Below are 26,386 nucleotides of genomic sequence, written 5' to 3'. Positions count from 1 at the left end.
AAATGTGACTGCAGAATAGTAACTCAGTTGTTTGCTATCCAGTATACCATGTCAGATATATTTCCATCATAATGCAGATTGGATTTCAATAATAACGTCTGTTTCGTCACCATCACCATCGTCATCATCATCACTATGTTTGTCGTCATCATCATCACCGTCATCATCATCAATGTTCTCATCATCATCATCATTAACAATTATATTACCCACATCATAATAAGTATCATCGTCGTCGTCACCATTATCATCTACATTAAGAACAAGATCATCGCCGCCACCATCATCATCGTTGTCATCAACATCATCATCATCATCACCATCATCATCATCGTCACCCTCATCATGGAGTGTGTACGTGTGACTGCGTGCTCGGGTGTGTGTGTGTGTTTGTGTGTGTGTGTGTGAGGGAGAGATCACGGGGGTTCGAAGAACGTGAAAATGATAAACGCTACAGTGGTGCGCAGGTTATGTCACTCATCAGGCGTTCCGTATATTAACCTACTTCTTGTGGTCTCCGCTGTCACATATTGAAATAAAACCATGCGTATTACATTTTTTGGGTACAATTACAAATCCATGTCTATACACGGAATATTGTTCGATGTCTGATGGAATTAAATACCACTTAGTTGGAGTTTATTTCGCAATACATTGGAGTCAAAAGGCGATGTCTTCTCCACCGCTACGAGTTTCGTACTGCTTAAAAAGCGAGGAAGGTCCGTAAATCTGATTACTGTAAGATCTCCGCCCTGATTTTCTTATTAAACTTTAAGAATTTAAATTGCCATGTCGATCAGAAAATTATAATCGAAAAAAAAGATATAAACGGAAGGAATCTAGATTAGGAAATAGGACTGCTGCAGCTGCATGATGCCTTTAAATGGCCATTTCAGGAAGAATCTAAAGACATATAGTACGACAAGAATTGATGAAAATATCCATATTTGATTATTGAAAACTAAAAGAAATCTGACAATCGCAGGAGTGGCGCCAAGAAGTAAATCAAGAATGATGAAAGATAAAAAAGAAAAGAAAGAGAGAGAGAGAGAGGGGAATATCGAAACTGTCCTAAAAATATTAATAGAGACATTTTATGGAAATCAGATAATAGCTCATTTCCACGTTGTACAATCTCCAGTCGACTAAATGCGACTATACTTAGTTGTGTCACCTCTCGCACCAAGTCGTACAAAGTTGAACAACACCCACACGATGATGTCCAGACCGATGGTACGATCTGATGCGAGTGAATCGATCGTATTTGAATGCGTTTGGATTTTGAACATCGTCAAAGTTCAGATGCGACCAGTCACAACCACCTCTGACCACCTCGAGTTCGTGCGATCGTGTACAACGACTGCGAGTGGTCGCAAGACACCAAGAGATCGATCGTGCAACAACAAGAAAAAAAAATGTTGCAGGCGGTCGTAAGCAGGTTGTACGCCAACTGTGAAAGGGGCGTTACGGGCCTTAAAGGGGAATGAAAACTTTGGAACAAATAGGCTTGTGTAAAAACAGAAAAATCAAATAATAAGAATAAAGAAAGTTTGAGAAAAAATCGGACAAATAGTGAGAAAGTTATGAGCGTTTGAATATTGCAATCACTAATGCTATGGAGATCCTTACATTGGTAGTGTGACAAGGATGTGTGATGTCACTGATGAACAACTTTTCCTTTGGTGGACTATAAAATACCCTAAAAATGTATCTTTTTGCTTTTTCTTATAATGATACAAACTCTTTATCCATGATGTATTCTTAAAAAATATGTATTACATGCCCTCATGTAGAAAGAACAGTATGATTTATGGATGGATGTGATAAAAGAGGCAATTCAAGTGAAATATATACTAAAGTAATGGGGAGAGTTGTTCACAAGTGACATCACACATCTTTGTCGCATTGCCAATTTGCTATCTCCATAGCATTAGTGATCGCAATATTCAAATGCTCATAACTTTCTCATTATTTGTCCGATTTTTCTCAAACTTTCGTTGATCTGTTTCTTTGATTTTTCTGTTTTCACACAAGCTATCTTGTTTCAATGGTTTCATTCTCCTGGAAGTCTAATCGTAGCTTTCGTAACGGATCGCACCACTGAGGGAACGAGGTATTGTTCTGCAGGGTCCATGTCAGCTTGTAGCAGACCTGACTGGTGATACGACATTCACTCTGGCGACATTTGCTCTGGCCTTTTTATCTCAAAGGACATAGGGTCAAAGTTATGATTGAAATATAGTTTTGGATCAGAACGGTGTAAATATATGATGAAGGTTTATTAAGTTTTGGAGTTAGCTTTTATGTTTGGCTTCAAAATTCCAGTTTTGGTAATGATCTCAAAATGACTTTTTACAGAATCTATATAATGACCTCCTAAGTGTCTGTTTGTATGTATAAAAAATATGTGCCAAAGGATTCGGATTCGGTCACTTCCGTCGGGTCTTTATTCCAGCAATAATAATACACTGTCCTACGTGTGGCTATCTCTGTCATGTCTGTTGGTGATCTTCAGTGTGAACGTTTTTCAGCGTAGATTTCAAGATTTCACAAAAAAAGTTCAGTTTATGTAACTGTACCAGATCTAGATCCTCGATGATTTTCTGACAATTAAGCCTGGTTTGACAGACTTTCTCATGAAATCAATGTTTACTGCAACTACTGGCATTTCTCTTTAACGTGCAGATTTTCCATCGGAGCATTTGTCGCCGGAGAAAATGTCATGGAACCGACGTGAATGAAGGCTTTGGTTGAAATTTCTTGGTTATCATTGATCTGACATTAAAAGAATGTGAGCTGCATGACACCTTTTGTCACCCGTAACTGCGATAAGATGTAAAAAAATAAGCCCTTGGGGCAATTGCACCCAAATTATCATGAGCGCTTAAAAACAGTGAAAAAAAGTAACCAGAAACTCATTTCATTCCACATACTACATGTGCTACAAGTATTCTTTTTTATCCATATAACAATATTGAATGCAACAAACATCAAAGTTTTGAATATTTTATTAACCTACATTATCTAATCTTTGTGGTATATTCCCATCAATCATTATGGTGAGATGTCCAAGGAAAAAAAAATCACATTTTGACAAGGTATGACGTTATGAAAACCCTAATGAGCATAGGAAAAATTGCAATTTTTAGACGCAGTTGCAAATGTCAGTCATAAGAAAACATGCATCTTCACTATACTGCTGCCATTTATATGCGCGATGATAATGGTTTTGCTGTATATTTTTAATTGTTGTTTCGATCTTAAAATAGTTTCTTTTGACCTATTTGAAGGCTCATCGTGAAGCATTTTGAAATCATCGTTTCACGCGTGCATTTGAGAGAATCAGATGGCATTTTTACATCATTAAAGCATAGCCTAATGAGCCATGTATCTGGGTTTCAAAAACTTCCGTTCATTTTAAGTTTTCAAAATAGTGTCAGTTCTCTTTTTTTTCTTCTTAATGATTTCCTGTATCTTTTAAATTGGTATTTCGACCTTGATATAGTTTCTTTTAACCTGATTGAACAGATGATATTTTTACGTCATTAAAGCATAATGAGGCATTAACATTGATTCATAAACTCCAGTTCATTTTGATTTTTCAAACTAATGTCGGTTCTCATTTTCTTTCCTTTCTCAAATCCCCCTAACAAACCCATACAAGTTTAATAATAATAATAATACATAAGATTTATATAGCGCACTTTCCATCTTGATTAGATGCTCAAGGCGCTTCAGAGCGGAACAACAAAAACTATTTACATGTACATGTAATACATGTCTGAACAATAAGTCAATGTTGAAGGACACTTGTAATACAAAATATTGAAGTTGTAAGCTTGCAATTATGATGGATCAGCATGAAACTGATTCAAATCCATGCAAGCTAAAAATCAGGATCTAAATCACCCAATTAAAAAAAAAAGAAATACCATTCTTCAAGATCATCCCACCATTAGAATTACCTAGATGGAAAAACAATGTTCTCAAAATGTAATGTTCTTTCTTTAGAAATTCATTTCGCTCAAACAAATCAAGGCGGAATAAAAAAAAATGTATTCAAGCGCTCAGGACCTAATAATGGGTGCTGGTTTTGAAGAAAAAAATTGACAAGCAAAAAAATGAAAAAATGTGATTTTGGTGAGAGAAAGAAATACAACCCCCAAAATATTCCCGTTACAAAATTAAGGTGGATTTGATTAACTTCTACTTGTTAGCATACCACCCCGATTTCCAGGGGCGTTGCCTATGGTGGCAACAGCACCCCCCACAAACACACACACGAATCTCGAGGTTTCTTCAGCACCCCCGGCTTCCCAGTGCCACGCAAAGGCTTACAAAATATATTTTGCATTGATTAAAGGACAAGTCCATCTCAATTAACAAAAAATTGGTTTGAATAAATAGAGAAAACCCAACAAGCATAACACTGAAAATTTCATCAAAATCGGGTGTAAAACAAGGAAGCTATGGCATTTTTACTTTTCACTTATTTTTCACAAAAAGTGATATGCACAACTCAGTGACATGTAGATGAGACGGTCAATGATGTCCATCACTCACTATTTCTTTAGTTTTTATTGTTTGAATCATGCAATATTTCATTTTTTACTGATTTGACAATAGTGACCAACTCGACTGAATCATATAGTTTTAAGCAATGCTAGTTCCAACTGTTCTTTGAGGAATCAAGCGTTGTTTCACTTGACAATGAGGAGAAAATCAGAATATTTCATATTTCATGTAATAGAATACAAAATAAATAGTGAGTGGATGACGTTATCAGTCTCCTCATTCGACCAGGGTGTGCATATAACTGTTTTGTGAAATTAAGCAAAACTTTAAAATGCCACAACTTTCTTATTTTACACCCGATTTGATGAAGTTTTCAGTGTTTTGCTTGTTGGATTTTTCTCTCTTTATTCAAATCAACTTTTTTTGTGAGGGTGGATTTGTCCTTTATAGCCATTACCTTGCGTGCGCTGGCGATCTGCAGCTTGCTCATCTCTCTCAACTCATCGACGTCACACTTACACGTTTACACGTATTTATAAAGCCTCTGCGGGAGGGCGCTATGAAATTATGATGTCACATGCATAAGGTTTAAAAAAAAATCAAAATTCAAATTTATTTATTTCACTTCCATCAAACAAAAACAAATTGTATACCATATATAGACATAAGCATTTGTATCCGTTGCAAAAAAAATTAATAATACATATGTTGTGAAAAAAACACTTAGAAAATTTGGGCAAAACATTGTACGTTTTAAATATGTACTATTTTTCAATAGAAATTAAATTAAGATGGAAATGGAGGGACCCACTAAAAAGCAATGCTTGTACAATGTGGGCCCCACAAAAAATAGATAACACAACAAATAACCAAATAACAAAGTACAAATTCAGATATATGTAATCAAATGAGAAAAAAATGAATGAGAGAGAAATAATACTCACAAAATAAATACGAAGTTTTCAAAAATATAGTATGATATAGGACAAAACAACCCGTCCTAAGATATATCCACCCTTCCCCACCCCATCCCCCCACCCAGACAACCAGAAAAAGAGAAGAAAAAAGGGAGAATGCCCTGAGAAGATGGATGGGTGCTGCTGAACGTAGGTAGAACACACACCATCGTGGGTAGAACACATGCCATCGTGGACTCTCCAATGCTCATGATATTTTCGTAGTGATAGTCAGTAGCGTACACAGGGGGTGGTTACAGGGGTTCATCCCCCTTGTGGTTTTTCTATACCTTTTTTTTTTTTTTGCTTATCATTTTGGGGGTAGGAAACGACCTAAAATTGGTGGTGATATTTTTTTTTTTGGGGGGGGGGGTAACAACATTTCATTCAGCTTGAACACACCCCTTAAAAAATCCCGCGTTCGCTACTGATGATAGTACATCAACTTTTGTTAAAGTACCCTGGGGAAATATGAATGAAGAAAAATATCTCAATGAAGCGTGGCAAAGCAAGTTTATTCTTAATAGCCAATTAAATGCAATGGTTTCAGTAGCTTATGACAATTGTCGAATTATTTTCCAAAAACATTTCCCGACTGTCATCTGAAAATAGATCGCCCAATTAGTGATAATTAGATCAATAAGACATCGTCATATTTCTATAATGATTGTCCCCTTTCGTAGCTTTTCTGCCAGTGTGACATTTCTTTTATTAGAACATTTTGATGGATATTGGCATGTGCCAATGCAAAACGTTTGAAAACGTTTGAAAAAAAGGCGAACTGGTTTATGATTTAGCGCTGAAAATGACTGCCAGTTGACGGATCGTTGTACAGTGCGTATCAAAAAAAAGTTTACACTTTGAAAAAGCCCTGGGAATTAAAAAATATACAACATGTGAGTAATTTTTTCACATATAATTATGGGTTTGGGTCTCATCTATCCAATGAAGGTAAAAGTTTTGACAGAATGTTACACTCGAGTGAGCACTGTCCATTTTTGTAAAGCTCGCAGAAATCTGTTTGCGCAGAAATGCTTGTTTTCACGCTGTGTCAAGGGGAAAGGGCGAAATCAAACTTACCCTGCGAAGCATTTCTCATAAATTTCTCTAGCACTTTTAGCCAATTAAAATAAAACGGATACATTCAAGCATTTTGTAACAATTTTGCTGCCCAAATTTGAAATTTCAACACTTAGTAAGCACAAGCTTTACCCTTTTTGTGCCAGCTGGATCTGAGGACATAACTGAATCTGAACAAAAGTTTATATCAGACATCTCCAGCATTTTTCACTAACTTTTTATCATTTAAAGTTGGTTTACATTTCATTTTCATTTAATACTTGTTTCTCCACACTTTTCCCAAGCTTGGCAATGATTAACAAAATGAAAATCAAGCCTAAGCCATTTCATGTACATCACAGCTCAGTGTAAAGCAAATATCGTCACGATGGACTCGGTGTGTGGGGGAGTGGGATGGGGCGCAATGCACTCTTCGAAGTGTTTTGGGCAAGGAAACAAGTTTAAAAAGGTAAAATATATCTTCATATCAATTTTACTTGCTAATTTCCACGTGTTCTTCATGATTAAGGTCTACTTTTATTCGCATAACTATTTCAAAGTTCTGCGCAAATCATTTTTCACTAAATTTTCAAAAGTAAGTGGTGCTCACTCAAGCGGAAATATTTTTCGACAGTTATATCGTCATTTGCTTAAATGGATCTGTACCAATGCTAAAATGTGGAAAAATCGTCAGGATATTACAAATATATATTTTTACAGGATTTTTTCTAAGTGTTAACTTTTTTTGATACGTACTGTATATAACCCCCCCCCCCCCCCGATTCGCTTACTGACAAATGCGAAAACGAGAAGAGCATACTCCCTTTTGAAATGAAACTTTCAAAGGAAGACTTCCAATTGTTAGTTTCTGAATAGATACTAGATTATCATCAGTATTCCATTCTCCAATGCAATGTTCTTGGGCATAGGCGGCGGAAGTGGGGGGATGGGGGGGGACGTGTCCCCCTAAATTTTAGGTGGAGGGGACAGCCCCCCCCTGATTTTTGTTTTGATAACTTTTTTTTTCTAATTTTTTTTTTGCTAGTCAATTTTTTTTCCTGCGTCCCCCCTAAAGTCACGTGGACCCCCCCTGAAACTTAGGTTGATGACCTTTTTTTTTTTTTTTTTTTTTTGCTTGTCAAAATTTTTTGTTTAGCCACTCCTAACATTTAGGTTGATAACCCTTTTTTGTGGGGGTGGCCTTTTCCAATTTTTTACCTGTGTCCATCCCAAAATTTCAGGTGGACTCCCCCTAAATTTTTTGGCCTCCGCCGCCAATGTTCTTGGGGTAATGTATTACAATCTTTCATCAATTTCTCTTTGTACACAGTATATTTTTCATCGTTCTGTTATTTATGTAGATACTGAATCAATTATAGTTATTTTTATTATTATTTACTTTGTAATTGGTTAGGTCATAAATTATGATATAGACTTAGAGAAGGGGTCTCTAAAAGCTTTGTTTTTATTCGGTCTCCTTGCCTCTTACTTTCATACTTCCATTGTATTTTGCAAGGTGATTTATGTTATCAATCTTTATTAAAGTGTATCATCATTGTTAATACTGAAATATTTAAAGAGGAAAATTGAAATGAATGGTAAAATATATTAATTCTCCAAACGAAATATTTATGTATAATCTACAGAAATGTTAACACATTTTTACTTCTTTTCTATTTCATCTGGAAAACGGTCTTTGCGCCAACGGATTTTGTATGAAAAGACGCATGTGATAGCTGCGGCACGGTAGATAACTCATTCAAATCATGGACCTATGAGAGTTGGACATTCATTTTTTAGTTGATGAATTCACGAATACGTTATCTGTCATTGCCATCTGAATAACAAACTTTTCATATTTATCTATTGTGATCCTATCGTGATCCTACCGTGATTAGGCATTGATATTGCATAAATCGTATGCGCAGAACATATTAAATCACTTAAGTATTTCTTTTTTGCATCTGCTAATCTTAATTCCATGGGTTTTCTTTGGGGGAAGTGTATGCAAATTTCAAGATAAGAGGCTGAATTGTGATTGATTGGTTATAATCCCATTTTTTTAAGGTTTCCTCATAATATTTCAGAGAACATATAGCTTATACAGTAGAGGACGTGTCTCTCCCGTTGTTAGTAAGGTCATTATATGTGTGGAGTGCAAATCAATAATAACTCCAAATCTGGAACATGTGGATTGAAAGGTATTTCTGATAAAGGACATCAGCCAATATGGCCAACAAACTCAAAAGTCTTGGGAAAAAGTTCTCAAGAAGACTCGCGTCAATATTCGATTTCTAATATAGGTTCATGTTCAAACGAAATTGCTAAAATAAGGTAAAAATTCTATATTTAGCAACACCAAGGCAGAAGGAACCATGCCAAAATAGGACGAAGGACAATCTTGACGCGCAATGCACAAACACACAAACGTACACACACCCCTTGCCACGCACGCGCCCTAACTCACCCATGCACCTACACATACAAACCTCGTTGATCCTCACCTTCTTACATAGCCTCACCTACAGACACACCCAACCACTCCCCATCCACCCTCTCACACATCCACCATCATAACGCCGACACACACTCCCTCACACACGCGCGCAGAATACCCTCACACACGGCCTTCGAGACACCAACCTGCGTTTGAATGTTTCACACGGCGAAATACAAAAAAGCGCAAACAAACGATTCCGCGATACAGTTTTCAATACGTAGATAATTTTATTTACAAAAAAGTAAATGAAAGACTTGAAAGGAAGACATTTTGTTTAGATTCCTACCAAACTCATCCACTACCTAAGCAAGAAAATCCCTTTATCCACACCGATCCACACCTCAATCTACTGGCAATAAAAGGCCTGGGGTGGTATTCTGAGATCCATTTTATCTCAGATAAAATAAAATATTTTATCTCCGTTAAAATCAGTGAGATAAAATACCCTTAAAATCTCTCCGAATTGGTATTCTGAGAACCACTTTATCTTCATTTTATCTCTGTAAGACACACCTATTTTTTAATCAATATCCAATTAGAAACGCGCTTTTATAGCTCTCTCATATCACTCAACCAATTAAAATCCATTCCGCCAGGAGGTGTGGCAAAGGGGTGAGATTGCGTCAATTTATTGACTTCAAATACGCTTGCACTATACGCTTGCGCGTCTTTACAGAGATTTCTTTTTAACTAAAAGGACAATACTCTCATCTTTTTTCGAAGTCTATATCGCATCTTTTCAAGCATCATTTCAAAGACAACATTAGTCAAGAAAAGTCTTATGAAATACTCTCTGATTGTACAGGAACAACGTTAAGGTGTTATTCTCAATAAATGTATAATTTTTCGTCATTTTCATGTCACCATTTGGGGTTAATTTACCTAGAAATACTGGTGAAATCAACGTCGCAGAGATAAAATAGCCTCTACCCTCTTTTAAGTTTATTTTATTTTTTCTTCAAAGCAACATGGGCGCAAGCACATAATCTGCGTTGCAATGGCCAGATACGCTATGGGTATGTGTACGCAGGCATTGTTCTGTTGCGTATCATCTGTAGATACGCAAGATAAAATTTATACGCAAGATAAAATCTAAAATTTTATCTGAGAGATAAAATCTCATCTCAGAATACCAATTTCATTTTAAGAGATAAAATAAAATATTTTAAAGATAAAATGACCTCAGAATACCACCCCAGGCCATATAATATACATCATTATATTATTTTGTCAAATTATATCTGCTAGGAAAGAAGTCCTATTATTTGCATGTAGCCACGAAAATACTCTGTGACGCGGATCGTTGCAATCCTTCACAAACCTTTAAAACAAATGTCCATTGTCATGTTTTTTTATCATTATACAAAACAAAGCATAAAATTTCTTCACAAAAATGTGATATATATATATATAGGTGTGTGATTTAGCACCGTCTGAAGGGTTACTATGGTGTCCTTAAAACTGTATTTGAAACAGGCATGTCCCATCAATCTCCATCAACACCACTATCTTAAAAAAAAACAATTAAAAGAATATGAAAAACAATAATTCAACGTATCACAATAACCACAGAACGAATGAAATAGGAGCATGCGCATATTGAGATTTCTTGTCACCTTAGGGAGACGAGACGACCCGCTCTTTATAGGCTGCTCTTCAAAATTCGGAAATTCGCGGGAGGGGAAGGGCACTTTGAGTTCCCTTCCCCAATCATCGCACATGAATTGTAGTATATTTACACAATTGCATACTATCGTACAGAAATATTCACAAGAAACGCATGAATTATATATAAAGTGCGTATCAAAAAAAAAGTTTACACTTAGAAAAATCCTGTAAAATCATACATTTGTAATATCCTGAAGAATTTTCCATATTTTGATATTGGTACAGATCCATTTAAGCAACTGACGATATAACTGTCGAAAAATATTTCCGCTTGAGTGAGCACCACTTACTTTTGATAAGTTAGTGAAAAATGATTTGCGCAGAACTTTGAAATAGTTTTGCGAATAAAAGTAGACCTTAATCATAAAGAACACGTGGAAGTTAGCTAGTAAAATTGATTTGAAGATATCTTTTATCTTTATTAACTTGTTTCCTTGCCCAAAACACTTCGAAGAGTGCATTGCGCCCCACCCCACTCCCCCACACACACAGGCCATCGTGACGACATTTGCTTTACACTGCGCTGTGATTTATATGAAATGGTTAGACTTGATTTTCATTTTGTTAATCACATGTCATGCTTGAAAAAAAGTGTGGAGGAGCAAGTATTATTGAAAAATGAAAAGTAAACCCACTTTAAATGATAAAAATTTAGTGAAAAAATGCTAGAGATGACTAAAAATAAACTTTTGTTCAGATTTAGTTATGTCCTCAGATCCAGCTGGCACAAAAAGGGTAAGGGTTGTGCTTACTAAGTGATGAAATTTCAATTTTGGTGGCAAAATTATTATAAAATGCTTGAATGTATCTGTTTTATGTCAATTGACTAAAAGTGCAAAGGAAATATATGAGAAATATTTCGCAGGGTAAGTTTATTTTCGCCCTTTCCCTTGACACAGCGTGAAAACGAGCATTTCTGCGCAAACAGATTTCTGCGATCTTTACAAAAATGGACAGTGCTCACTCAAGTGTAACATTCTGTCAAAACTTTTACTTTCATTGGATAGATGATACCCAATCCCAAGATTATCTGTGAACAAATTATACATATAATGTATATTTTTTAATTCCAAGGGCTTTTTCAAAGTGTAAACTTTTTTTGATACGCACTGTATATCCAAACAGCAAATATCAGTCAGGTTATGAATGACTGCATGGATAATATGTCACATACATCACTTCAATTTACATCATTCATGAAATAATCATAACAATATAGCATTACGATGAAAATATTGACGATAAAAGACATCTGTATTGTAAGGAGCAATCTTGAAGGCAAATAGTAAATTATTCCTATTACATAAGATACTCACCGACATAAACAATAGATTCATTTATCTATTAAAACAAAATATATATGTACATAATATATATAAAATAGCATCGACCACGTATCAATTGTGTCAGAGTATTCATTAAAAAATATTTATAATATTGAGCTATTGTTAAAATCCATAAGCTCTCCTCTAGAAGTAATGTATATGAACAAATGAAACATTGATCCACAGTGTGCTGCACTCAACCCAGGTGAGGTAAATGGGTACCGGTAGGAAGTAATTCCTATATGTGCGCAATGTAAATACCCTATATTATTATTATTATTAATATCACGTTACGATAGCCTCCCATGATTTTTCTAGTGGTGAAATACCTTTAACAATCATTTTAGTAAGAAAAGACATTTAATGTATTTAAACATATCCTGTTTATTAAAATGCATGTTTTCATTTCGTTACATAGTCATGAACTTTGTTAATTTAGGCCTTTCATTCAGTTTCTTTACTTTTTTTTTGGGGGGGGGGGGGGGTAGGGTTAAGTAGTAGAGAAGTAGTTAAGAAGATGATACGAATATCACATGGAATTCAAAAAGGTCGCCACGTGATCAGTGAACTGGAGATATTGTTCAGATATTCCAAATCCAAGGCCTTCATCAAACAACCTGCGTGAAAATAAAAACATTCGCGAGAAAGAATTCAATCGATAGAAATAAATATAAAACAATTTAAGAATTTTATATTTCGTAGATAATCTTTAAGATTCTTCAGATCATGGGGACGGAGAGAGTTGCTTTTAGATAATGATTGTGTATATCATACTAGAAGATGCTCCCAGAATTGAGAGTAGTGAAATTACAAAAAAATGAATGGAAAGAAAAGAAAATCGGATTAGCACTACGGGGCAATGTCAGAAACATCTCTAAGAAATATCGTATTAAGAAACATCGTATAAAGTAACATTGTATACATCTTTTCTTAAAAAAGCAACATTAAACAACTTGACATAATATAAAACAAAACTTTAGAGGAGCGACGTAATATTATAAATGATCGGCGTTAAAGGGAGTCTTGTGTAGAGAAATGTCGACTGATGAAATCTTAATTAAAAACAGCATATCAAACCATATCGTATAAATAAACAATTATCATTCTTATAAATTATCTGACGACCCCCCCCCCCCCCCAGCCGCATATAGCACATATAGGAAAAAAGGCGAAAGCAACATTTTTATTAAGAAACGTTGACCAAAGAAACATTGACTTAGCTCAAGAATAATGGATTACAGTCTGAATACGGAAAGTGATGCTGTTAAAAATAAAAAAAAAATGAATAAGAGCCCAATATAATTAATGATAAAGAACGTGTTGAATTATCACATTTATTTCATTATTTGTTCTCAAATCTGCACAGGATGATGGTGGTCAATGAATATTAATATTTTCTTTTAAAAAACCGTGTTTACATAATTTTCATACCGGCTGTGTTATTTATCGACGAGCTAGAAGATAATCGTAAAGCTGTCATCCAAGCGTCGCATTGCCCCCCCCCCCAGAAAAAAAACTTAATTAATAAAAAAATAAATTTCCCAGAAAATATGATTCCGTTACAATCGGAGAAGCATTGGCTTATTCGTGGGATCATCTCAAAACGTTGTATTATCACCGCTTATGGATTTATCCAGCTTCGCAGCAGATCCGTAAGCGGTGGTGGTATACAGGCTTCGTCACACGAAAACCGGCCTCCGTAGTTAACGGCATCCCAAACCGTATCCAGTTCGCTAACCAGACATAGTGAATAGTGTAATATGGTGAGATCCGCCTCTCTGTAATACTAGTAGTCTATGACCAAAACATGAACAACAAAATTTTCATTCTCTTTACAATCCACAAGATCCATACTGCTCCAAGACCGGGGACTGGAGAATATTCGGTGTGCTGACTGGAACAGTGAGGCATGCAACGAAATTGTTCAAGGACCTCGCGACGGAGTTCGTATTGTATTCGTAACATTTCCGTTCATAATTATTTATAGGGACCGTGTGGTGAATGTCTAAAGGATGAAATTGGTGATGGTCGGTTGAACCGACGTACCCTTCGGTTTCTCTGGTATCGACTTCCCAATAAAAAAAGCGTCGGCCAAACCCTGTTAAGCCATACAGGTGGACCATTGAACCTTTTACGAGGCATACATGTCCGCTGGTTTGTCTGACATAGCAACGAATTGGTAGTTATACGTAGACCCGTCAGAAACATGCCGTCTCAAACGCTGTTTCTGTCGCCTACATTTTCTGTAGAAAAACGAAGAAAATAAAGGGAGGATGAAAAAAAAGTAACAATTTTTTTTGGAATTAAGTAAAACACATTTGAACACAGTGTCATAGGAAAGCATTCAAAGGAAATGAAAACAGGGGAAAAGTGCATGCTACTTCCTCCAATGGACACATTATATATGAGCCTTAACAAGTTTCAACGTACAACGCATGTATAGCGAAAAATATATTGAAAAGTACGTTAACATGAAACGAAATTATTTGAAACTTGATGAGTGAAACCCAAAATTTCAGGTGGAAATATTCAGGCATAATATAGATTCCCATTAAACGCCGGTTGCCCGAATCGCGTTCAACTAGTCGCTTATACGGTACCGTACAATGATTTAAACAACCAAAACAAACAGTAGGTGCATGCTCATTCTGTTGACGGCATGCGATGGTTTCAGCAAACCTAGCGTTAGTTATGCCTATATTTTGTCACTGAATCTATCCAAAGTTGTTTGGGGGTAAAATCATGTGCGAATGCATGCGTAAAAATGAAAGAGACAAACAAAATTCACGATGAAAACGGGGATGCAGAAACATAGCAAATCATTTAGACCAGAGATATAAAGTTTCACCCAAAATATTGATGTCATTTTACAAAAAAAATTTGATGTCATAATATGTTTAGATTCTGTCCTTTGCCCCCCCCCCCCACTCTACACGCGCACATACACACCCTCTTTCAATTCTCTCTCTCCCTCTCTGTCGACGTCTTTCTCCCCTCTCGTCCGCCCCCCCCCCCCCTCCGTCTCCCCTGTCTCTCTTGTATAACAGCCCCCTTCTCGTATATCTCTACTTCTTTCCCTTTATCCATCCCCCCCTCTCTCTCTGTCTTTGAATCACTCTCGTCTTCTACACATTGTACACAGCAAAAACTGTGGTGTTAAGCGGTGTACATAGAGGACCACACCAGTTATTTTACACCGGTGTTAAATTGGTTGTGTTAGTTTTACACATATAGGTGTTATTACAACACCTTTTGTTGTTACATTTACACTCTGGTGTTTTGTTTAATTTCTAAGGTGTAATTTTGACACCTCAGGGTGTGGTCCTCTATTAATAATAATAATAATAGACAGTTCTTGTATAGCGCATAACACATTATAAATAACGTCTCTATGCGCTTCCAAAGGACTTGGATATTATTACCCTGGCTTTAGCCCCGCAGCCTTTTACAGCGCGGTGGCATTTCAAGGAATAAATTCCTGCCAGGTACCCATTCACCTCACCTGGGTTGAGTGCAGCACAATGTGGATAAATTTCTTGCTGAAGGAAACTACGCCATGGCTGGGATTTGAACCCACGACCCTCTGTTTCAAAGTCCGGAGACTAATCCACTGGGCCACAACGCTCCATGTATTAACACCAATTGGTGTCAGTTTTAACACCGCAGTTTTACAGTGTACCTCTGACATTTCCTTGTACAGTACCGAAGTGATGACGTCACATTCTTATCAGAATTTCAGCATCTTCATACCATACCTCCGAGAAACAAACACCTCCACAGTCCATGGAAATCGGTCCACGGGTGCCTGAAATATGACCTCATGAATACATAATTAGCCCTATTGAAGTCAATGTATAATAACCACGCAGGCCAATAATACACTGAATTTCAATGGGGCTAATTATATATTCATAAGGTCATATCTAAGGCCCCAATGGACCGACCCCCACCAAATTTGGGTTGTAGAGGTATCTTATCCTGGTCAATCGAAGTATGGTATCAAAAACTGCAAAATACCCCAAAGAAAGTTGATGACGTCACACTTCGGTCTTCTATATATTTTCACCGGTCTCAATCCCTATCACAAAAAATAAAACAATATCATGCATTCTAAATTAAGTATAAACGTAAACAAAATAAGAGAAGGGTTTATAATACTCATTCCTGGCCAAAACAGCAACAACAACAAAAATGAAATATAAACATGAGGTCATAGCAGGCTTGCGTGCAAGTTATTTTGATTTAGTGATTGTTGGTTAGTCTTGCATAACAAAACTGTGAATTACACACCCACACCGAATTAATGAAGAGAAGACATGGGAAAGCGACGAACACGTTTCGATCTCTTGCGACTGTTAGAAAGGTAAAATACAGAGCAAAAGACATGAGATATACAAGGTGATATTCGTTACTTAAAGGTGCATGATCCCCGGATTTAGAGAGCGGTGTTGGACATACGTACGCATGAATATGTTGGACATACGGCGCGGTGCCAGCACGGAACGAAAATGAATTCATTTCCGTGGGTGCCAGCTGTCCTTTTACACTAACCTTATACGACGCGTACGCATATGCCACGTTCCAAATGCCCAAACTCTGACAGTTCTAAGTTCGCGTACGCTTCGCCCTCTCTCGACAATTTGTTTTTAATCTTACAAAAAGGGGGTCTTTGAGCAATCATCTTACCGATTCAGTGATCGGATAACATAAAGCTACGAACAATTACCACATCCTGAAATTTGCAGCATGTTTCAAGCATAGGAAAAGATTTTACATCAAGACAGAAAAACAAAACACCTACTCTATTTTGAAGGGCACCCGACCAGGAGAGAAAGTTCTTGTAATATCGCAAACTTTGTCATCATGTAAAACACACATTTCCACATCATATCTTATTTACAGTTATTAATCCTGTAGTCATTTATTGGAAAAGTGAAAGACCCATTTGGCGGAATATCACGAAGCTGAACCCAGGGTTTATTAGGCTTGCGTCAATGAATAAGACAACCAAGGATGAACGTGAATATGATAGCTATAAGCGCTGATAATATTGCATTCATCTGCTTATCTAGGGACTCGGACCTATATTGGCCCTATATAGATTTTCACGTTCGGTACAGGATGACGACGTGTGGGTGCCACATTCGAAGCAGTGCACATGCGCAACGACGAGTAGCAGAATACTCGAACGTTGGAGGTTCACCCTTATTTTGTAAAAACTGTGACGATCGACAGTTTGTTGAAATGAAACACGAACAAAATTCTACTTAAACACTTTGTTTATCGAAAAACAACATGTCGACATTGCGGGATACGTTATCTTGTCGAGTCTACTTAAATATAGTTGGATGTAGTCATGGCGAGATATGTTAAAGTGTCGAAGAAAACGATAACGTAACTCGCTAAGATATCAGTTTTTAAAAGTTGATTTGGAAAATAACATATCTCTTCATGGCGACATTCTAACAAGGCTATTACGTCGATATGGTTCGATTATCTCGCCAAGTTGACATAACAGTGATTTTGTGTCGACGTGGCAAGATAAAATATTTCACCATCTTGTCAAGTAAATTGCACTTTGAAGCGTCCGAATGGGTGGGTGATGATTAGCATACTATTGTGTACATCGTCATCTACAAAGTCGACGCAGAGGAATTCATGACGTCATTTTAAAGGTAAGAATAACGCATGCGTCAAGTCTTTTAGCTCATCGACTGCGTCAATAGAGAAAAAGTCTGTACCGTATTAGACCATAAATATTATTATAAATATATATATACATTATATGAAATAAACAAGCAAAATCCTTATCTAATTAACCAATTAGCAACGTTGATTTTAAACTCACGTGATTTGAATGACGAAGACAACGATCACCCAGATAAAAGAAGCTATATCAAAGAGGATCCACATGATGAGATAATGTGTAGGAGTCTAGATAAAGGAAATAAAAAAAGAGGATTGGTTACAGTCACGTAGTACAGGTAGTGCGTTTACATCCATGGAAATATAAAGCATCGACATCTGACATTCTGAGCCTCGCAATGAAACGTTGTTTAAAAGTTTATACAACGCTATCTACTATTATGAACCTTGCAGTAGTTAACAATCAATTTATTTAATTTATTGAATATTACAATTATACTTTGTTTACGAATTTAAACACTTGTTTGAACTATTTGGACAACTACAAACGGCGTTGTATACACAAACTTAAACAGAGTGTTTACTGTGTACTACTTCTTTTACTACGTCATAAAAAATAAAATAATATAGTCAGTACTTTGGGAACCAGTATGAACTTTGGGGTGCAGGTTTTTACAGCACTTGAGTGCTTTAAATCGCTATTTAAGAAAGAAAAAGGCCAGCGATTACTGAAGTTCTGGTTTAGCACCCACAGCACAGCCCGTATGCATAATAAAATAATTTCTAAAGTGATTAATTTGGCACTTCATTTTCAAAAGTGTATCACTACCACTTCCAATAACAATTTAACAATTATCATACACTGTAAATACATGTGCAATACCATGATAAAGTTACACCACCTTAGGCAAGTTAATATTTGACGGTTCATTTTTTTTTCTCGTAACGCCATTCTTAACTCCTATTAGATAACTATTTGACAAGTGAATACTGTGACCAAAATAACTAGGCAAGAAAGCGGCCTTTTTGACGAATAAAATTATTCATACGCATGACTCCTGAAGACGGACAGTCAACCTGCCCGAAACGTCGAGTCTCTCTACTGCTTCTACTCATCATCTCTACTCGCCGACTCAAGCTAGCATCTCCTCATCAGCTCTACTACTCAAGCTGTTCCCAACTCATCAATCTCTTCTGGTTTACAGTCCTTTCAGGAGTATTCTCAAGAAGAACACTTTACTCTCAAAACTCCACTTTCTCGCCTATCCATTACTTCTTCTTCTTCTATCCACTGTTTCTATAACACTCCACATGGTGTACCGTAACTAAACCACATCAGTGAATGATTATTCTACATTTAAAAACAGACTATGTACTTGTTTTGTTCAATCATCAATTCTTTTAAAAAATAAATTATGTTATGCATAAAGGGCACGCTAGAAGAGCAGTCTTATAAGTGGCTATCCTTGGTAAATAAAGCGTTTTATTATCATTATCATCATCATCATTATTATCATAATTATTACTCTTATTATCATTATTGTTATTGATTTTAAACATCAAATCGATTTACATCATTACAATTTTTTCATGACTCGACAATGATCACATTCCAGATTGAACGATGAGTTAATCCTGAATACGACATATGATGTCAACGTGCCATTTCCCTCCCTTACAAATCAAATAAAAAATAACAAGACAAATAAAAATAAGAAATCACCTTCACGACTAATTTTAATTTGTCAAATAAGACCATATTCTCGACTAGTTATCACTTTTTCGGGTGTATGCATAGCAAAACGTTCCACATATATATGCACGATCGGCGCATAAACCGTAAAATTGTATTGGCGGCACAACGCGTTCACAGTACAGAGAAGGGTTTACGAGGAAGGCTCTCAAGGCGCCCCTTTAAAAGATGTAGACAAGTAACAGGAAGTCTGTTTTTTGTATACATCAGGAAAAAAAACCTTTATGATTGATATGTATATCGGCCAACATCAATATTTTTCTCATGCGGACTCAGAGAACTACAGACATAATCAAAATTGTATAACCTTGACGTAATTCTTTCAAGAAATGACACTATGAGAATCCAATTTGTGGGGAAATTAAATGACACAGTGTGAAATCATTTTGAGGGAAAATGAAATGACCATGGTTCTTTTGAGAAAATGATTATTTTCTACTTTCTTGAATGGAAATAATGGTACTGGTAATTGCTTCCTAGATGTTACGTAAGAGAGATAACAACTTTAATTGTATGTTTTAGCACAAAGGGTAATGAGAAAACCGATTAATACGATTTGTTCGGAGTGTTGAATGAGCACTTCCGTCAACTTGAATATGTTTACTGCTAAATTACTTTACTTTCCCCACAGACTGTACACATGGTCCACATATTTCCAGTAAGCAGTGTATTGATATACGTTTAATATTTTGAGATTTTATTAACATCTCTGCAGGGGAAAAAACGTGGAAATTAGTATTCCTACGTAGCCTTTCAAGCTTTTTTTTAAATATTTAAATGCTGGAAAAATTAGTGAATGAATTTTGTCTATGAAAGCCTTAATCCTGGAAGTTAGACAGCTACATGTAGCTATCTTGATGAGGAAAAAAACCTAGCACTGATTAGAATATAACCTGGTGGCTCAGTGGTAAAGCGCCCGTCTCCTGAACGGGAGGTCGTGGGGTCGATCCCCGACAAAGTCATACCAAAGGCTTCAAAAACCAAAATAATCAACAGGCCTCAACTTTAAACATAAAATTATGTTTCTGTTTATGGTAACACTCCCGTAGAAACTCGGCAGGACAGCACTTTTTCTGGTAAACACCAAGCTGGTATATGACCAATTACCTAAAAAATTTTACGACTGTCAATCAGTCATTCTTGGTTTTCAAAAAAACAAAGAATCAGTAGGCCTATACTATTGCAGAAACGGTGTGGTGATTGTTGTGAAAAAAAGTGCCCTGATATTAATACTTTTCATACAAAAAAACCCAAAGCAAATGCGAACAACATGCTCGATGTGATCAAGCACTGGAGATTAAAAATGGAAATATTTCGCAAGACCATTTCATTCCATTTTGCATGTATACTATACCTGTTGGCGGAATGTTTGTTTTGTATTTCTAAAAAAAAAACCCGACCTTAATTATAAGAACGATCGTGTTAAGTCTTTTCTTTCTTTAACCTTCATGATTGATCATATCATCACCTTAGGGGGCTGTTTCACAAAGTATTCGTAAAATTACGAGATACTTGATTCTCTTATAATTGCATTAATGAAAGTTGAAATATTACAGAAATTGCAAAATATTCTTTTATTTTTTTCGTATTTTCCAGAGGTCATTATGCAAAGTAATGACACAAATTTTCCAAATCAAACGAATTGACAGAAAATGTATCAACATAATTTCACAATACAGTACAAACATAAATTACTTTGCTTGGACAATGGGGATCACACAATGGCGCTCCATAGCCTTGTCGTTTGAACCAAAAAAAAAGGTTGCAATTGAACCTATGAACTAAAACTATGGGAGGCCGGCACCTCCAATATCTAAAATGAGTAAATCCATTCAAATTGTTTTCTGCATGACATATAGTCATGCATGTATCATTGTCTTGACAACGTCAGCTCCTCCTAGCTCCTTCGCGAAGGGTCCTAGTGTCAATTTCATGTAAGAGGAATCATGACACTGACGGCCTTCCATATAGTTGAGTCTGACCAATCACAACTCTTTGTAAGACGGGGTCCTCGCACGTTTTCGACGCCTTTGCTCTTAATCTTGATTCATAGAGCAAACTGTTCATCCCCCTATTAAATCCACGACTGCGCTTATTAAGATCAGGAAATTATATCACAGTTTCTCTTTGGAGCACTTAACGAGGTGAAATTGGATCATAATCGATAAAAAATTACAAAGCCTGCACAATGACCTCGATACATGGATATTGCTATTTGCGAAGAAACGTCCAGTTTGGTACACAAAGGCTTATTAACACTGCCATATTAGCTCAAATTAATATTGAAGAGCTTGGTTTGAAAAGCTGATCGTCACATACTGAATAAGACCAAGAAAAATGACATCATTCGAGTATATTATTCGTTTTTCGATGAAATAGTTTTATTTTTCAAAATGAAACATGACATAATTTGATTTCTTCAAACAAATTCATTACTGCAGTAATTTTATTTGTGTATTAAACTGCCAATTTCTCTTCTTTTAATAATCATAAAGAACCACTTCGATCTCATGGGTGTTTAAATGGTTAGAATAAGCTTAAAATAATTTTCGATCTTTCTTTTGATGGACATGGAGAATCAAACGACTGATGAATATCCAAGCGAATTTGGAATCTGGGAAACCCAATATGAAATATGATTTCATGGCCTCCTTGTCTCTTCATCTTCTTTCATCAACATCATGATCATCATCACCACCACCATTTTGTTATTCTTCTTCTTCTTCTCTTTCCCCTCCTCCTCCTCCTTCTTCTTGTTCTTCTCTTTCTTCATCTTCTTCTCCTTCTTCCTCCTCTTCCTCTTCTTCTTCTTTATTTTTATTCTTTTTTATTGTTCTTTTTCTTTTTCTTATACTGCTTCATGTATCAATATAAATTAAATCATTATTAATCTTTATCTAAATAATTATCATCATTAAAACTACTATTATGAAGAAATTACAATGATATTGATGATGTATCAATATAAATTAAATCATTGTTATTCTTTATCTAGATAACTATCAACATTAAAACTACTATTATGAAGAAATTATAATGATATTGATGATGATGCATACAACAAAAATAGAATGATGACTATCTAAAAAAAAAATTTACGAAATAGTATCAGGATGATGGTCGGAGATCTTCAGAAATAGATCAATTTACTTTTTATTAACCACTTATATAGCCATACCTCTTCAAAACCAATCACATATCTTTATACTCCAAACAAAAGTTTTTGTCAATAAATTCTCTTTCATCTGGCAATGTTAACAGCCACCAGTCCTGTATAAACATCGGACGTCAGAGAGAAAGACCAATCCTTGACTTTATTCCACCAAATTATTCGATGAGACAACTTGATAAAATTCCAACTCTTCCTTCGATACTTTGTTAGCAACCCGCGATTGGGGAAATTGGATTCTAATTGCGCGAAGATGAATTAAAGGCCGCGGAAAACATAAACATAGCTACCAAACAATGATTCCATAAACATGATAAACAGCAGCTGTTATGGTTCCATGGATACGGACGCGGGTTCATGGTTGGCCGCCATTTTCTTTTTGGCCATTGTTTGCGTAACATCTCAATCTTCTTCCATTACTGTAATAAAGAACACAGACCTAACTCCTGTCTACGGTGGACAATGATTCGAAACATTTCAAAATGTACCTTTCATTTTGTATGATATGTCTTCACTCTGTCATCGGGAAAATATATTAATCATGTTAATGGTATACAGAGATGAAATAATTGTTCGACTTATACATATTGGTGATTTGCGATGGTGATCAAGAAAAGATACATTTCTCCATGTTACGATTGAAAAAAAGTGGGCATGCAGACCAGCGGCGAAATATTTTGGAGCGACATGAAGTTTCGGATAACACAGTTCATAAAAACATGGACCTACCAGCAAAGTGAAAATCAAGCGAGCAAAAAAACATTGAATTTTTCAGATATTTAGATTAATATGTTATGAAATGTTTGTCTCCTTTCAAGGAAAAACAGGCGTTACGACAAACAATGCAGGAACATACAGTGGAACTCAAAAGTTAGTGAAAGCCACCCGAAAATGAAGATATTTAAAGTGTTCAAGTTCTGCCATGTTTAAGATATTTAACTGTGAAGTCATGAAATATCACATACACCGAAGTAGTGTTGTAGCCTACATTCAGCACTCAGCATTAAGGAATGTATTGGGTGGGGCTCACGAACTTTTGAGCACAACTGTATCTACCTATTTATATGTAAACTTTTATTCATTCATTATTATTCATTAACCAATTCATCATGGACGAGCGACTGCGCCTCACCCGCCCCCCCCCAAAAAAAAAAAAATACCCCTCCAAAAAACTATACCCAAAAGCATGAAACTATATATAGGTCCATGCTAAAAGTAAGTCAGAGGAAGATAAGTTATTCTATAAAGTTCAGAATCGCCATTTATTCACGCAACCTTGTTTGCAACAAACTATAAGCAATTTGTAAGCGATCCAGATCACTCATGAAGATCGCCTTGCGAAATAAAAAAAGAACAGGAAATATATGAATTCTTAATAGGCCTATGGCAATCTATCAAAATCAAAACGACAACTTCGTGTGAAGGCCAATCTTGCAAGCAACCCACTTTTTATCATTACAATCGTCAAGTTTATTGTCTTTTGCGATTGAAGATAACTCGAGGAATCTGTTTCATAACAGGATTGGTTAAAAACAGGTGATAATACACAATACATATGGAACACAGAGGTCACGGCCCCCCTTTTTTTGTTTAATGAAGTCATGGTAACAAAAACTTTGACGATATTACCCAACAAATGCAGGCTCAGGTTTTTTGTAACCATTTATAGTTACATCCTATCATCTACGTAATTATCAGATTATTAAAAAAAAAACACACACATTAGTAGTAAGGCCTATTCCCTAAAGGTGTAAGGACTCATTACGATTCATGACTAGATTATATCAATGTGACTGCCGTAAAATGAATTTGAAGAGAAAGATATGTATCAAAATTATATGTTAAGTTGAATGTTACCGTGTTACCGAGTACATCAAATCTTCTTGTGATCGGGTCCACGATCAAGATAAATATCTGTGTATTCTTATTCATTTTTTTTTTGTTTGGGGGGTTGATCTCGTTAAGCATACAAGTATACATGATGTTTTTTTCAATTGTTTTAGTAAAATGTAAATATGTCAAGACAAATTTACAGCACACATCTGTAGACTGTTTAGAGACCACTGCGCGGTTCAACTATTTTTGCGTTACCACTACCTCCTCACGAAATAAATAAAGTGAAATGATTGCCCCTTGATTTCTTCCAAAGCCTTTTAAATCAATGTATTATCATATACAGTAATCAGGAGGAGCTGCACTCGACATAAATAAAAGGGTTTGATTGTGATTTGAACTGATTATTTAATTTCTTGATTGTAAAATGGCTCTCGGTCAACGAACCAATTGCTGTTTTCAGAGAGGCCAAACATGATCAAACAAAAGAATATAATTTGTACAAATTAAAAAAAAAACATGTACGACATCGAAATAAAAAAGAAGGGAAAAAAGGGTTTAAAATTTGAAGAATTTTCCACATCATATTTACAGGGTTTATATAACTATGTAGTCTCAAGTAAACAAAACTTTACCGATTTCAATCTCCGACATGTCTTTCTCTTGAAAAGTTTCTGGAATATTGGCTCGCACTTGACCAATTCATCTTTTTCTTTGAATTAAAAGTCAAGCCATGTATGACCAAGCACTTGATAAACTACCAAGAATTTGCTTTCATTAGAGAGGAGACAGCCTTGACCGAGGGATATAATCTCATTTCACCTGTTATAATCAGATTTTGGGCCAAATTGTCACTTAGTTAATCATACCGATAGTGGAATTAATGAAAATGAAATCAGAGTCAAGGCGAGCAAAAGAAGTACATGGTTTATGATACAGAAAAAGTGCTGAGTTTCATAACCGTGACATTTTATCATTTATTTGATAAATGATAAAATGTCACGGTTATGAAACTCAACATTTTCCCTGTATCATTTTATCATTTATTTGATACCCCTTAAACTCTGAAAATGGTATAACAGAAAATCAAATGTTCACAGAATTGAACAATACTTACACATAATTATATCCGTGAAACGATTTTATAGGAAAAATGTATAATTTCAGAAAAATGGACAAATGGAGATCTGAAAAAAATACTGAAAATGACTGTCAGTTTGTGGCGAGGTCCAACACGTTGTTTCCTGCGTTAGCTACACCAGGAAAAACACGTACGTGGTAATGAAATGAACTTATTTCCAAGCATGCCTGAATTATTTCATTTGAACTTTGTTTTCTCAATAGTATTTTGATACGTGATTAACACTTTCGTATTGTTTTCAACCATTTCCTACCAATATTGTATTTCTAAACTAGAACTCGAACTATTTTGCTTTAACCAATATCGTTGCCATCAGAAATCTCTCCGACCTATAATTTCACTCACTCTCAACTTTTTTTTGGCGGGGGGGAGCATCAAAAAATATATATTCTTTTTTGTTTAATGACATGCGCCTTAAAAACCAATCACCACCAACAACAGCAACATTGTTGATTATAATTTCACCCAAAACTGCGGGAATTATGCCCCATGGTCAATATCAGTTGATCAATTCGTGTGTAAAGAAAGTGCTTGTTCTAAAACAAATTAAATTTCAATTAATCCTACCTGACAACTCACACGCAGCGCGCTCGTTGTCCCAAAATTAGCGCGATGTGCCAAATGCGGACATTTCGCTGACCAACGCCACTATATACCGGCAGAAGTGCTGCTCAACTGTCCGTCATCATTTTCTTACCAACGGTTGTGGTCACATTGAGTTATATCATTGACTTGTACATTTATTCTCATACTTAATATTTTTGACCTGTATGATCATTTGTATACTTTATAACATTGACTTGTGTTTTATTTGTATACTT

The 26,386-nt window shown here is 35.8% G+C and overlaps 1 protein-coding gene across 3 annotated transcripts in view; it reads right to left on the bottom strand.

Moving 5' to 3' along the window:
• Positions 1 to 12,500: 12,500 nt before the first annotated feature.
• LOC121429642 (glycerophosphodiester phosphodiesterase domain-containing protein 5-like) overlaps positions 12,501 to 26,386 on the bottom strand; it is a 72,401-nt gene continuing 58,515 nt past the window's right edge. Inside the window, exons 15-17 of one of the 3 annotated variants that reach the window (XM_041626785.1) lie at positions 17,872 to 17,957; positions 16,318 to 16,375; positions 14,178 to 14,266 (exon numbers count right to left, since the gene is read on the bottom strand). In XM_041626785.1, the coding sequence (XP_041482719.1) occupies positions 16,324 to 16,375; positions 17,872 to 17,957 (138 nt within the window). In that variant the 3' untranslated portion in view covers positions 14,178 to 14,266; positions 16,318 to 16,323. Of the gene's footprint in view, positions 14,267 to 16,313; positions 16,376 to 17,871; positions 17,958 to 26,386 lie in introns of all 3 variants that reach the window. The other 2 variants (XM_041626784.1, XM_041626783.1) reach the window with 2 other exon arrangements.

Source organism: Lytechinus variegatus, chromosome 16 (genome assembly GCF_018143015.1).
Source record: "Lytechinus variegatus isolate NC3 chromosome 16, Lvar_3.0, whole genome shotgun sequence".
Taxonomy (NCBI): Eukaryota; Metazoa; Echinodermata; class Echinoidea; order Temnopleuroida; family Toxopneustidae; genus Lytechinus; species Lytechinus variegatus.
This window is presented reverse-complemented; position numbering and strand designations above follow the sequence as displayed.